Source organism: Salvelinus fontinalis, chromosome 6 (genome assembly GCF_029448725.1).
Source record: "Salvelinus fontinalis isolate EN_2023a chromosome 6, ASM2944872v1, whole genome shotgun sequence".
In the NCBI taxonomy this organism is placed as follows: Eukaryota; Metazoa; Chordata; class Actinopteri; order Salmoniformes; family Salmonidae; genus Salvelinus; species Salvelinus fontinalis.
In genome coordinates, this window is record NC_074670.1 from 23,772,705 (window position 1) to 23,789,013 (window position 16,309).

Here is a 16,309-nt window from a genome sequence, read left to right on the forward strand (position 1 = left end):
CCAATATTTAGCGTCTTACTTCAGCTATACATCACTAGCCTCTCTATCCCAGCTGTTCCTGTGCGCAATAGGCTATACGCCTCGGACGCAAGACTCTCCTCTTCTCGTGAAATCCCAGGAAAAGCTATAGGCTACAAAATCTATAGGATATTTATTTTGATCATGTTTTATACTAGGCCTTATAGCCTATTCAAGGAAAGAAGCAGGCTTGTCCTTGCTAATTGCTGAATGTAAAACAGGCCTACAGCTTAGAAAATGTCGGGAAAGTTGAGGAAAGAATGTGCATTGGTGTGATCACTTTTGGCCGGTCATGATAACATTGTTGCACTGATGCATTGCAAATAGTTGCGCAGGACATACAGAGATGAGCACAGTGAAAAAGAAGACACAAACGAATTGACAACCATTAGAAAAATTGAAATCACTTATAAACCACTTGAGCAACGAGGCAATGACAAGCTGTAAAAGATGTGCAGGGTAAACAGCGCATGTTGTTGAATTGCTACATTTAGAACACACGTTACTATATTATTTTCCAGTTGGATTACATGCACATTGAAGTATTATTTGCAGTTGTCACTATGACAATGAACACACCCTGGAAGCACTGGTCTAAACCAGTATCTCTGCATTAGAGACCTCCTGAATGGTCTTGTGTTACCACCTTATTAATAGTCTGCATGCAGTAGAATGTGTTAATCAGTTGATTGACAGGCGTAGGACCGAAGAACGATAAACGATAAACTTTCCTCTAGTGTGGATGCTCACCAACGTTTTCTAGTTATGTAACCTATAGTTTATTATTATAGTTATTGGATTGGATTGGTGGCCTTAACTCTACCACAACACAACTAACGTTATTATCACAACAAAACTATCCTACTACTAGGTCTAGCTAACGTAAATTAAATAAATATTAAATTACACATACACTTATTTACTTGACTTTTATATAATAATTTACTCCGGCAAGTTTGCCACTGGCGCACTGCAGTAGGGAAATGAAGCGGAAGTCGAATCCATCACTTCCGTTGTTTGGCTGTGCCCATAGCAACGTTCGAAAATGAGGTGGATCGATCAGCCTTTTTTTGAGGACACTCCTATAGGTCAGATTTGTTTTGAGGCCCCCAAGACAGGCAAGGGTTTGTTGTAGGAAAAGTTAAACAGGCCATAGAGATTAGGACATTGTAGCCAAAGATATAGATACTGTCTGTGATTTTAACACAAAGCAGAGAGGACCGGGATGATTCTATTGCTAACATGCACAATGTATGCGGAGTATAGTTTCATACAAAGAAGTTGATCAAAAAGGTAGAAAACGTTCTATTGATTCTGGCAGGTTGAGAATATAATATATTGTTGCTGTTTAGATCCCATTTAATCACAAGAGGGAAATCAGAGAATTTGTAAGTCGCTCTGGATAAGAGCGTCTGCTAAATGACTTAAATGTAAATGTAAATGTAATATAAACAGGAAATACATCTAACATCTACTGAGAACTTGTCTTTGATGTATATAATTGACGTAAACACTGAGGCGGTATGCTATCATTGAACAAAAGGAATATGCCAGTTGTCAAGTCCTCAGTTTGATCAAAAGCCTAGTGAAGTTAGCAGTAAGCATACAGACAACAATCTCCAACACATCCATCTTATACAAGTGTCACACTGTCTATTGATAGCTGGTAAAACAAGACAGGAAAACTTAAAAGGATGAAAGTCTCCTCACACAGATATCTCAAACAACATCTAGAGGACGCCACATTTTTTGTTGTTGATTTGATTGTTTTACATGTTGAGAAGCATCAGAAGGATATCACTCCTAATTTGCCTGTCAGATGGACTGAATAATTGTTTCTATTTGATTCTATTTGTTTATAAGGGAAGCATTCACATACCGGTATGACTGGATGCCTGCTAAAACACAAAAGCTTAACAGAATTTTATGAACAAAACTAGTGAAGTTTAGAACACTTGCTTTCATTAAAAAACAAACAATATATACATACAATCACTTCTAAGAGGGGAAAATACATTTATGGAAATAAATCAAGCAAACAAGGCTATAGTAGCAAACATATTTACAGTCGTAACTGTTTACTATGGGATTGAATTTAACACTTAATTTACAGACTGGAGTATTTCAAAGAGCTCCTGAAACCTCTTCCCCAAGTCAATTACCAGATTTCAAACTTTCGGTAAACAGGAATTCTGTTTTTCCTGGGTGACCTAGTTGTCTTTTGTGAGTAGGTTTTAGCCGGAGCAGTTTGACAGTCAACAGATAAGATGGATTAAGCTTTTTTTTCATCCAGTTTTGATGTGAACAGCGTAAAAGCGGGTTAAATCATCCAGTTTCAGGAGTATTTTTAAATGCCTGGAGATAGTGTGATAAAGAGGATAAACCTAAGACTTGGGCTGGGAAGGTCAAGGTGGCGGTTTTAGAGAGCAACTACCCGCTGATGAGGCCAGCTCCCTGTCTCTCTCAGAGCAGACTGGGTATAGCAGCCAAGCCCACCGCTCATCACCGCCAGAAAGGATACGTGTGACGAGTGAAACAAAATCCACCAAGCCCACTACGGGCGGCATCAAAGAGCCATGCACCTACTGTCTGTCTGTCTGTCTGTCTGTCTGTCTGTCTGTCTGTCTGCCTGCCTGTCTGCCTGTCTGCCTGCCTGCCTGCCTGTCTGCCTGCCTGCCTGCCTGTCTGTCTGTCTGTCTGTCTGCCTGCCTGCCTGTCTGCCTGCCTGCCTGTCTGTCTGTCTGTCTGTCTGCCTGCCTGCCTGCCTGCCTGTCGGTGTGTGTGTGTGTGTGTGTGTGTGTGTGTGTGTGTGTGTGTGTGTGTGTGTGTGTGTGTGTGTGTGTGTGTGTGTGTGTGTGTGTGTGTTTTCAGGGGAAATGGGAGTATAGGTGATGTATAGTACATGAGGTCTATATAGTCTAGAGATGGTCCTCCTCCGTGCTTCTACACCTGCATTGCTTGCTGTTTGGGGTTTTAGGCTGGGTTGCTGTACAGCACTTTGAGATATCAGCTGATGTACGAAGGGCTATATAAATACATTTGATTTGCTTTGATTTGATTTGTAGCTCAGCGGGTAGAGCACGGCATCACTGAGTTGAAGTGATGGTTAAGGTGAGTGGGTATCACAGGGTTTAAAATCACCCGACTGGCTTTCTGATTAGAATCCTTTCTAAATGATTTACATCAGACATACTGTACTGTACTGTACTGTAGGATCTATTACCATAAAATGACTCCTGGCAGAAGGACGTATGGAGCAGAAAGTAAAATAATAAATAATCAGATAATTAATCAAAATAATTCAATACACAGCCTTTAACAAGAAATACAAAAACTATTAGAATATAAATCTGATTTTGCGAGGCAATTATACACAGTAACAGTAACTGCATCTTTTAATTACAGTAATAGTGCAGTTTGATCAATTTAAAGTGAAATAAATACATACTGCACATATGCACCTTTTGAACATACAGTATCGTGATTGAAGTCTGTCGAATTCTCTCCAACCTGACTTCAGACATGCTCAGTGGACAGAGGAAGTGACTGCCACAGTCATGTGATCTGCTCTAGCCAATCCTGAATCACATGTACATTTTAAGTCACGTGGTGCTGGAAAGACTATTGAGAATAGAAGGCACCCCAAATAACAACACATCTAATTGACAAAAAATAATCACAATCGGATTACTACTCACTTCCATGACATGCTATAACATAACATATCACCCCCGTTCAGATGGGAGACAAGTGAAGTTCGGTACGTTGGAGACATTAGGGACATATTTAGCAACATTTTGTGGATGGCTTTTCCCCCACTGCTTCCCATGTCAGTGACAGGGGAGAGTAATCCTATACACAGACTGCTATTGTGAAATGAGAAACTAGCCTCCTTCACTGCCAGAGACCAGATGCACCTCTCTCTCTATCCTAATCTGTAAACGACTTAAAGGAGCCTTATCTCCGGGCTCTTCTGCTTCATTTCATGCTTGATTTACTTTAATTTGTCTGATAGGGCACGAGGATTTGGAAATGGCCCATCTTTCGGCAGAAAATGTTCTGATTTTTCTCCGGCATTGTTATGTGGAGGTTTTTGACTTCTCTCTCTTCCACTCTCTCTCTCTCTCCTCCACTCTCTCTCTCTCTCTCTCTCTCTCTCTCTCTCTCTCTCTCTCTCTCTCTCTCTCTCTCTCTCTCTCTCTCTCTCTCTCTCTCTCTCCACCCGCTTTCTCTCTCTCTCCGTCCATCTCTCCTTTTTGCTTCCTTGAGAGGGAATCTCGCTCCAGTGCAGCAGTCTGTTTGAGTGCATTTAGTATCGAGCTAACGCAGCAGAAACAGACGATTTCTCCTTTTCCATGCGGTGGTGGTGTGGTGTGATGATTTTGTGATGGGCAACGCCGACACTAGAGTCTTGTTTGCCTTTCAGATTCTCATTGTGCGCGGTGCAGCCGAGTGCTTCAAACCACAAAGATCTTATGTTTAAGTTAAGAGGCGGCTGGCCCTCCAGTTTAGCAAGTGGGTGAGCGGCTGGCACTGATAAAGTTGCTCCACAATGGAGGAGCCGGGGACGGGGACAAGCAACATGTCTACAGTCAGATGGCTGGCTGATGGAGCTCTTTTCTTGTGGCCCACTGACTGACTCAAGTGTTTTCATGGCTCTGGCTGCTCACATCACATCACCAGGGTTTCTCTGGGTTGTCAATTTGGTATTTGTTATTTTATTAGGATCCCCATTAGCTGTTGCAAAAGCAGCAGCTACTCTTCCTGGGGTCCACACAAAACATGAAACATAATACAGAATGACATAATACAGAACATCATTACACAAGAACAGCTCAAGGACAGAACTACATACATTTTTAAAAAGGCCCACGTAGCCTACATATCGATGCATACACACAAACTATCTAGGTCAAATAGGGGAGAGGCGTTGTGCCTGTTAATGAATGGCAGCTGATCAGTGAGCTGTGATTAGGACAAGTATATCTCTCCACAGATTCTCAGTCATCTCCATTCTCCTTCCAATGAGCCAAGCTAAGAACCAACACAGAAATGACATATTGCTGTGTCAATAATTACAAATAACTATGATGTTTTTTCAACAGTATAATGCAGTATAATCATAACTGTAATACGGAGGTAGTGAGGTTAAAGCTGTAGACTGTAATTTGTTTCCATTCTTTCCAATAAATAGGTAACCAAGACAACTTTCTACTATTTAGTCTGATTTAAATGAGTCACAACTTACATATTCAGCCTCTCCCACTCTAAGTGTCTCCCACTCTCAGTGTTACTGGCCCTCCCTCCAGACAATGGCACAAACAAGTGAGAAACCACACACACACGCACGCACGCAAGCGCTCGCACGCACACACACACTGACCATAATACATACACAACTATACACACACACACACACACACACACACACACACACACACACACACACACACACACACACACACACACACACACACACACACACACACACACACACACACACACACACACACACACACACACACACACACACACACACACACACACACACACACACTCACACACAGGAAAGAGCGAGGAGAACATTGAAATTCATCTCACAGCCGGAATTGACTTAACTGTGGGTCTGTGCACGGTGATAAACGGAGTGATGATCCGGCAACACGTCTTTATCCATGCTTTGCTTTAATTAACGCCGGCTTGTTTGTTGAAAAGATGATTAATATGCCAATGAAAATTGCATAATTGAATACCACAACACTCACAATCAGGAAGGAACATGCGGTTTTTTATTAACTTTTTATTATCATTATTATTACTATTATTTGGTATTTTAATTCAGCTGACAACCAGTGCCCGCCCCTCCAACTTCACACAAAACCCAGCTGGAATTGGCGTGACCAGGGGGCCAAGCCGGACACAGCTGTTCATCACCACACACACTGTCTGAGAGGCAGGGGCCACTGCTCTGATATCAATACCTTTCACAAGGAGGAGAGACTGTGTGTGTGTGTGTGTGTGTGTGTGTGTGTGTGTGTGTGTGTGTGTGTGTGTGTGTGTGTGTGTGTGTGTGTGTGTGTGTGTGTGTGTGTGTGTGTGTGTGTGTGTGTGTGTGTGTGTGTGAGAGAGAGAGAGAGAGAGAGAGAGAGAGAGAGAGAGAGAGAGAGAGAGAGAGAGAGAGAGAGAAAGAGAGCGTGAGAGCGAGAAAGAGGGAGAGAGAGGGGGGGAGAGAGAGGGGGAGAGAGAGAGGGTGAAGCTTAAGATTTACATTCCCACAGCTAAACCATATGCATTGATGACTTGAGGTGCTCAGTTTTCAAACTGAATTGAAACAAAAAGTTCAAAAAGTTACCATAAATAGCGCAAATACATGTACATAAAATATGACCCAGTGCAGCTACTCAGTAAGATTCTGTTGAACTCTCAATGAATCATGGAGGAGCAGCACTGAGAAAGAAACACAGATATAGTTTATATATTTACAGCAAAATGAAATCCTATGGAATGAAGAGGGACTCAAAAAAATTCAACTTCCTGTAAGTTTCAGTTGAGTTACTCACAGTATAACATCCTCTCAAATAACTTGCACGAAACATCTCCATGTACATTTTAAATACACACATCACATATTCACCCGATTAAGTGATACCTCTCCAAATAAGTAGAAGGCTGCTATATTTCTCATCTATCCAGCCTCAGAGGGTGTAAGCATTGCAGAACAAACATATTCAGTGTTAAAGAAAGAAGGCAGCATTGAGAACCAAGTCCCCCAGGGCAGAATCACTGCCAGCTACTGTGTTCAGCTTCCTATTTACCAACAGCTTTCATTCTCATTGAATTCTGTCATGAAAAAAGAAACACTGCAAATGAAGATGTGATCTTCCAATGATAAAGTGATTCTCTTGAAAAATGTGACAATCAATAGAATCTATATCTATTGACTATTTTAAGGACACGGTTGCAGCCAACATACTGTACCTACGCAAACCTTTACTCAGAATACTTAGAATGATAATAACAGCGATTTAATTCAGTCCTATTTTAGATGATATAACTAACAACCATGAAGTTTTGCCATAAAGCCTCTTAGTACAGTATATCAGATCAGTGAGTACAGTTGCATGAAAGAACTGCAGCATTTGAGTGAAGTGATTTCTCTAATCTCTTGTTGAATATTTAATCAACACAATCAAACATTATTTTCATGGTGTGTGTGTGTGTGTGTGTGTGTATGTGTGTGTGTGTGTGTGTGTGTGTGTGTGTGTGTGTGTGTGTGTGTGTGTGTGTGTGTGTGTGTGTGTGTGTGTGTGTGTGTGTGTGTGTGTGTGTGTGTGTGTGTGTGTGTGTGTGTGTGTGTGTGTGTAGGCTATACATTTATGTGTCTGTGTGAGGAAGTGAATATAATGTGAAGTAGAGAGAGCATAGCAAGTTTCTATTTTGCAGTGTGGAGTACCAGGTTAGACGTTCACCACACATTCATGGCTTGCTCTGGGCCAGGGATGGCCCACAATTTCAGAAAAACCCTGTTGAGAAAATGAGTGCTGAGATTGCAGTTTAGTTTCCATGTTTTCATTCCCAAAGTTCTTAGCTGTTGTTCATAGTTTCATCTGAAATCTCATCATTATTTTTCCAATACTTGATAAAAAGCTTTGATAAAACCACTGGGAAAGATAAAACATCCTTTTGAGAGAGAATCGCTATGATGCACGTCCAAATCTGTTGATTTGAGGAAAAAATGTATAAACAACTTGAGCGAGTCTCCTCAGTTTTCTACTTTGCTGAAATATCAAATCAAATTGTATTTGTCACATGCGCCGAATACAACAGGTGTAGACCTTACAGTGAAATGCTTACTTATAAACCCTAACCAACAATGCAGTAAAAAAAAAAATATATATATATACAGAAAATAATAAGAAATAAAAGTAACAAGTAATTAAAGAGAGCAGCAGTAAAATAACAATAGCGAGATACAGGAGTGTACCGGTACAGAGTCAATGTGCGGGGGCACCAGTTAGTTGAGGTAATATGTACATGTGGGTAGAGTTATTAAAGTGACTATGCATAGATGATATCAACAGAGAGTAGCAGTGGTGTAACGGGGGGGGGGGGGTGCAGCAAATAGTCTGAGTAGCCATTTGATTAGGTGTTCAGGAGTCTTATGGCTTGGGAGTAGAAGCTGTTTAGGAGCCTCTTGGACCTAGACTTGGTGATCCCGTACCGCTTGCCGTGTCGTAGTAGAGAGAACAATCTATGACTAGGGTGGCTGGAGTCTCTGACGATTTTTAGGGACTTCCTCTGACACCGCCTGGTATAGAGGTCCTGGATAGCAGGGAGCTTGGCCCCAGTGATGTAGTGGGCCGTTTGCACTACCCTCTGTAGTGCATTGCGGTTGGAGGCAGAGCAGTTTCCATACCAGGAAGTGCTGCAACCAGTCAGGATGCTCTCGATGGTGCAGCTGTAGAACCTTTTTAGGATATGAGGACCCATGCCAAATCTTTTCAGTCTCCTGAGGGGAATAGGTTTTGTTGTGCCCTCTTCACGACTGTCTTGGTGTGCTTGGTTAGTTTGTTGGTGATGTGGACACCAAGGAACTTGAAGCTCTCAACCTGCTCCACTGCAGCCCCGTCGATGAGAATGGGGGCGTTCTCTCTCCTCTTTTTCCTGTAGTCCACAATCATCTCCTTTGTCTTGATCATGTTGAGGGAGGGGTTGCTGTCCTGGCACCACACAGCCAGGTCTCTGACCTCCTCCCTATAGGCTGTGTCGTTGTTGTCGGTGTTCAGGCCTACCACTGTTGTGTCATCGGCAAACTTAATGATGGTGTTGTGGAGTCGTGCCTGGCCGTGCAGTCATGAGTGAATAGGTGAATACAGTGAGTGAATAGGGAGTACAGGAGGGGACTGAGCACGCACCCCTGAGGGGCCCCTGTGTTGAGGATCAGTGTGGCGGATGTGTTGTTACCTACCCTTACCACCTGGGGGCAGCCCATCAGGATGTCCAGGATCCAGTTTCAGAGGGAGGTGTTTAGTCCCAGGGTCCTTAGCTTATTGATGAGCTTTGAGGGCACTATGGTGTTGAACGCTGAGTTTTAGTCAATGAATAGCATTCTCACATAGGTGTTCCTTTTGTGCTGGTGGGAAAGGGCAGTGTGGAGTGCAATAGAGATGGCATCATCTGTGGATCTGTTGGGGCGGTATGCATATTGGAGTGGGTCTAGGGTTTCTGGGATAATGGTGTTGATGTGAGCCATGACCAGCCTTTCAAATCACTTCATGGCTACAGATGTGAGTGCTACGGGTCGGTAGTCATTTAGGCAGGTTACCTTGGCGTTCTTGGGCACAGTCACTATGGTGGTCTGCTTGAAACATGTTGGTATTACAGACTCGGACAGGGAGAGGTTGAAAATGTCAGTGAAAAGCCTAGGAAATATAAAACTTGTAATGAATTTAAGGTTTAAAAAGGCTTCTGAAGTTTGTAATTTCCATTTTGAAATTTCAGACCTGATTTTCCTTTACGAAAAATGTATAAACTACTACAAAAATGTCCATTAATTATAATCCACATAATAATTCACATTTCCTGTTGCTGCAGAATTATTGTCCCGCTGTAGCAAACTGGCTCAAATTAAGATCCTACATCTGTATCAAACTATTCAAATGGCTCTTGCGAGCTACATTTCTGCAAACTCCTGAAGGATTCATCTACATCCTAATATTTCCAATCCAATTTAACCGGAGCAGTCTGAGTGGTCTGAGCACTAGTTTACCAATCTCTGCTTTCCAAGACTCTGTGTGCTGAAGGCTTGAGGGGTTCAATCAATGGTGCTTTGATCTCGACTGGAACTATAATTATTTAACATTGTTACAAGGATTTCTCTAATCCATCCTAGCATTAAATCCCTTTTACACCCTCATCTTCTGCAGCCCTAATCTGAATCTGTGCACTGAGTTTGTCTCTTTCTCTCATTCCAGCACCCCTTCCTCCCTCCTTCCTTACCACATCCTCAATTAATGGACTTCAGAGTCAGAATAAAAAATGCACTGTTGCCGTGCAGAACTTGTCAGGTGCCAGAAGAACTCTCATTAACAGTGTGTGTGTGTGTTCAGGATGGAGTCTTCTAGAGGTGTGATGACAAGGGTCTGTATAGGAAGTGTGCTGCCCAAGCCTGCGGACTGGGGTTGTCTCACAGTTACCTCATAGTGTGCTATAATTATGTAGCCACAAACATGAAGGTGCACTGGGGGAATTCATAGCTTTTTTTATATCCCATTTGGACAACAAACTTACTACACTGCATCTGCTGTATTATACTGTATCGGCAAAAAAGTTTGCCCTGACACATTCAGGTCATTATCGTCTGGAGTATACCAATGTAGGATCTTAATTTGATGCACAGCAGGAAATACAAACGTGTAGTCTATTCGAGGTATAAAAAGGCTTCTAAAGTTTGAAATTTCCACTTTAATATGTCATACTTGATTTTAAATAACAAAAAAATTATCAACCCCTGCAAAAATGTCCATTAATTATAATCCATATAATAATTCACATTCCATGTTGCTGCTGGATTATTTCCCTGCTGTAGCAAACTGTCTCACAATAAGACCCTACATCTGTAAACCCTAATCTGTTTATTTTGGTGGTCATTATGACTCACAACAAAGAGGGCCAACGGTCCCTGTGTCCGTTCCTCCGTCCTCAAATATTTGTGACTCTGTGTTTCACAATGATATAAATAGCAGCACAGCGATGGCAAACATTTGCCGAGGCACCTGCCACGGTATCGTGGCCATCTGCTCTACAAATTCTCCTCGCGTGACATATGTGCATAAAACCTGAAACGTTATTGTTTTCATGTGGACCAGTAGGCGGGAACATCGCCATCGGCACACACTCAAAGGTGGGCTGGAGTAAAAACTGTGAGACTACCGTAGTCTTCATCTGAGGACAGACATGTTTTGTCGTGCAGCTTTTGATGACTTGATGAAGGGGGTGTAGGCCGGCGGGAGATGAAGGGGGTGGGTGGATAGGGGAGGGGTCTGTTCCTGTCTGACCGTCGGACATCGTCTCGGAGGGCCACTCCTTCAGCTCACCCCAACCTGTCCGACCGTGGCTCATGCCCAGCTGGCACAGAGAGAAGGGTAACTGGACAGGGCTGTGCCCGTTCAGGACCAGTCAAGCAGAAATAATTATGGGCAAGGTGATCATCACTTCTGCTCACTTGCTTGTGTTTAGTGCTCTCCTCCCTTCTCCTTCCCTGCCCCCATTTCCTTCACAAACCGTCTCACCCAGCTGCTGGTGCAATCTTGGACTCGTTATCTTCAAGTAAGACTGTTTGTCAGATGTATCTTACTTAGTACAAATAGAGGCAGCGTGTTGTTTAGTTTATTTGAACAGTAAAATGACATGGTATCATGCTAACACCGAGATGGAAGATTACATTATGTTTACAGATATACATCACAGTGTCTGCTTAATCAGCCATGTAAGCCTAAGCTAACAACTGCATTCCTACAAACGTAGGGAGAATGTTTTACTCTGTACAGTATCGAGACAAAACCACACGAGAAGCAATGAGAGAGAGCCTCCTCTGAAGCTAACTGAGTTTCCATGTCTTTTCACGGGGGTGTGGCTCATAAGAGCAGACCAGTAGATTAGAATGTGCAGAAGTTCATTAGAAGCTAACGCTAGCTAAAACCCACCACTCTCATTTAGCCTTGAGGAACAGCGACAGATCTGTATCGGAGACAAACTAGTCCATGGAAATGAGTGAAGAATAGCAGTACTTCACAGTCAGGTTTATCTCCCGTTATAGAACATGGATTTCAAATATCCATGACGCTAAATGAACATGAAACAGCAGATCTCTGTGCTGATTGCTTCAGGGAGGACATGGTTATATTGAGAACTCCCTGGGTGTTCTCTGTTCTATGAGAGGCGGCAGCACACCCATCAGATGAATGAGTCACATGGTTCTACTGTCATACTATACAGAAAGGAACACTGGGAAACTAGTAGTTCCAATGGCTGTGGGTTAGCATGGTGCTGGAAACATCAATGTTGTGGGTTCCATTCCTACATGGGCCAGATAAACCTGTCACTGTCCGTGTCAACTGTTCTGTAAGTAACTTTGGATAAAAGAGTCTTCTTAACCACTATATTACAACACTCGATATGTGTTCATCCTTACATGGCACATAAAGATGAAAAGATCAATTAGAGAATGTACTGTTAGCTGCTTTTGTCACTTTATCGTCAGAGGAAAATGTCCAGGGGTGGTAGAATAGGAACACCAAAGACAGGTGAGGATGTTCAGAGCCACCCAATAAAAAAAGAATGCCCCCTTTCTTTATGTAACAGCCATTATACATCCTATTCAGATACACACACTGAGTGATTAAAAATGATCCGGTGCTGATCTTTATCGCACCTGCTTAAACTTAAGCCAAGAAATAACAAAGAGAGTTTGAATGCTACCACTATCTGAACATTTACAAAGAGATTACAGCGTAGACAGTCTCAAACTAAATACATTTGCTTTTAATCGCTTTGAACAGGAAGCCATGTAATTTCAAAATGTTCGTATCTGATTGTCTGATTTCCCTCTTTATTCAAATTATAACATGCCCATCTGACTTTTCCAACACAATGGGAAAAATTAAAAAGGGAAATGACCTTTCATGGCAGGCGGGATGGGATAGTGAATGGCATTATTATGCTCAAAGATTCATTTCTTGCCCACTGCCCACAAAGACAACAGAAGGAGTGCCAGCCACATCCGGCTCTGAAACGATGTCTCTCTCATGGACTAGTAGAACGTAAAGGATCTTAATAAATACTAATGAGACTACCTGGAACTGAGAGGGAGTGCACCTTATCCTAACAAAATGATATTCATTATGTAGATTGTGTAGTAATGATGATATACTAACATATATGAGTATGGGTCCTTGGGGCTTTGACCAGGTAGATCGATACATGCCTGTATGTAGGAGTGGTCAGTGAGACAATAGTGCTATCTCATCTGAAGTCATGTTTCTGGAGTTAGCGTTTGAAAGAAACTCTAAGTATGAGGCAGACAATCCAGGATCATGTTCATTAGGGCACACTGTATCAAAATGTTTGGCAACGGTAAACTGAAATCTCTATTAGTATTGGACAAGTTCAGTCAGGTAGTTCAGTTAGGTAGGACCTTACTTAGCTTCAAACATTTTCTCCCTACTGAACATCCCCAAACCCCAGTCTGTCCAGCAGTCAGTGTTCTGTTATGAGCCTGTAATTCTCAATATTCTGAGGGCTAAGGACAGACAGAGAGAGAGAGCAAGAGAGAGAGAGAAAGAGAGATGTCCAGAGAGCGAGAGAGAGAGAGAGACATAGAGAGATCGGTGTATAATTACAGCCAGTCAGAGCTCCCATCCCCTCCAATCCTATCTCCCTTTCAAAGACAGCAGTATTTTTAAGCTCAGCGTTTTCCCCGGCCCAAAGGGCCTTCTCTTCGTCATGTGATGCCTGCTGTCTTTTTGTCATGGTGGCCCCCATAGTTGAGCGCTGACCCCCTCAGCCCCGTCTCCTGACTGATCACAGTGATGTTTTATTACTGTCGGCCCAGCCTCTCTAATCTTTAACCAGCAACGCTCATTTCCTTCTCCAGATTTAAATGCAAATGTGAAATTTAATGATAAATGCATTATCTGATAGGGGCCGATAACACTGATTCACTGTCAGTATAAAATACACACCGCAGGGGGCTTCAGCACCAGCACAACTTGTCCAAATCCCACTTTTATAAACGTATGTACCTGCTGCAATAAATTCTTAAGGTCATATGCATTAGAAGGGAATCATATTTTGTGTGTTCAGCAATGTGGATGTAATGCCCTCAACAGTAATTGCTGTGTTGCTATCTTGTTCGATGTATTATCCATCACTTTGATGAAGTGACTTTTAAGATGAACAAAAAAACAAGATACAACCATTTTTTCGAAACTCTTGTGAAGAACAGCAAGGGGAATCTGCATGGTAAAATGAGATTTTCAAAGAGAAAATAAATATAGTAAATTTTTTCATTCTAAGCTTTCTTTCGGGGTTTCATTCTATGTTCAAGCACATATACCATAAGATTAAGAGCAAAGCAATTTCATCCACCCATTCAACACTGGTAAGTTAACTTACTATTCAATGGTGATAATATACTCATTTAGCTCACCACATCACTTTTCCCAGTTTTTCATCTATTGTTATTAGGAAGCACATTCTATCCCAACTTCAGAGTTGTGGCTTATATCTCTTGTGCCTTGCTCTTTCCCTTTCTGGTAGATTTGAAAGCACTCATCCTACGAGGTGCATTCCATTCACAGCAGGCAAAATATGTCATTAGATGTCATAAAAAAGTAACTTCCTGGTTGAAATACGGCTTTCTGGTTGAGGGATGTCAGTTAACTGCCAGACAACCAGATGGCAACCACCAGAGAGAGAGAGAAATGACGTAAACTTACTTGGTCCATCCCAATCCTCTGGTCCTATAGCTGGGTGTCTGGACTCACTCTGCCCATCCATGTCTGACTCCCCTGCTTCTCCACTGCCATCTTCTTCACCTGTAGACAGACGGGGAGATGGGACAGGTTGGTCATACAGTAGCATGTTGAGTGACATCACTCACAGTTAAATCATATTGTTGCCAGACCACGTTTGATCGAGGAGCACCCATATAATACAGTTGAAACAACTGTTATCAGTGGCTTCAGAAAGTATTCATACCCGTGGACTTATTCCACATTTTGTGGTGTTACAGCCTGGACTCAAAACACATTAAATATGATTTTTCACACAATACCCTATAACGACAAAGTGAAAACATGTTTTTAGAAATGTTTGCAAACGTATTAATAATGAAATACAGAAATATCTCATTAACATAAGTATTCACACCCCAAAGTCAATACATATTAGAATCACCTTTGGCAGCGATTAGAGCTGTGAGTCTTTCTGGGTAAGTCTCTAAGAGCTTTGCACACCTGGATTGTACAATATTTGCTCATTATTCTTTAAAACCTTATTCAAGGTCTGTCAAGTTGGTTGTTGATCATTGCTAGACTGCCATTCTTGCCATAAATTTTCACGCCGATTTTAGTCGAAACCATAACTACTATAGGCCACTCAGGAACATTCACGGTCTTCTTGGTAAGCATCTCGAGTGAATATTTGGCCTTGTGTTTTAGGTTATTGTCCTGCTGAAAGGTGAATTTGTCTCCCAGTGTCTGATGGAAAGCAGACTGAACCAGGTTTTCCTCTAGGATTTTGCCTGGGCTTAGCTCTATTCCATGTATTTTTATCCTAAAAACCTCCCTGGTCTTTGTAGGTGACTAGTGCTGAACGATTAGTTATTTTTGAGGTCGATTCGGTTTCGGTTTGATTATTCAAAAACAATCACGATTTTCGATTTCGTTTTCAATATATATTTTTTTACATTAAATGCACTATGCATTAAAGGGGTTGAATGCTGTAACAACACACAATAAAACAATTAATACAAGTCGTATGATGGTAGAGACTGCCCATTACTGCTTATCATTTATTAAAATGACTTTACTTGAATAAAATAGTTCTGTTATTGTGTATATTACATTTGTTTTATTTGATGACCTTATTATTTAATTCCAAGTCATCATCTCATCTCTATAGAGCTGCTGCTCATGCTGTCTGACAAAATCACTATTTTAGTGGTTCTTCAAAGTACATAAGACATACTTTAATGACTGCTGAATACCAACTATCAATCACTTAGATCATGTATTTTCAGATAAGAATACCTTGTGAAGCAACTGCTCTCTATGTATCCGTCCTGATCGCACATTCTTCTGTCTCTTATATAGCAGGCGTAGAATAAACAGACCGGACACGTGAGAGCGCAATGGATTATGGTAATTGTGGTTAATTATCAAGTTATCTGCGCTAAACTATGTAGAACATTGGCCTGTTGGAAACTACAACTCCCTACTACATCGCATAGTTTGTTTATGATCTTATTTATTTCTAGAGAAACTGCAGCGCAATGTGCGCATTGAGCTCACATAAAAAAGCAGAACGAAATGAACCGATGACGGTCAATTAGTTGTTTAAAAACCAAGAAATAACCAACATTTCGGTTAATTGCTCAGCACTACCGATGACAAGCATACCCATAACATGATGCAGCCACCACCATGAAAATATGAAAAGTGGAAACAGTGATGTGTTGGATTTGCCAAAACATTCCGCTTTGTTTTCAGGACATAAAGTTAATTTCTTA

General features: G+C 41.7%; 1 protein-coding gene across 1 annotated transcript in view; it reads right to left on the bottom strand.

Annotated features, from left to right (window-relative positions):
- The window catches only part of LOC129857384 (zinc finger protein ZFPM2-like), a 109,958-nt gene that overhangs the window by 78,123 nt on the left and 15,526 nt on the right, over positions 1-16,309 (bottom strand). Inside the window, exon 2 of the mRNA XM_055925590.1 lies at positions 14,517-14,615. Within this exon, the coding sequence (XP_055781565.1) occupies positions 14,517-14,615 (99 nt within the window). The remainder of the gene's footprint in view (positions 1-14,516; positions 14,616-16,309) is intronic.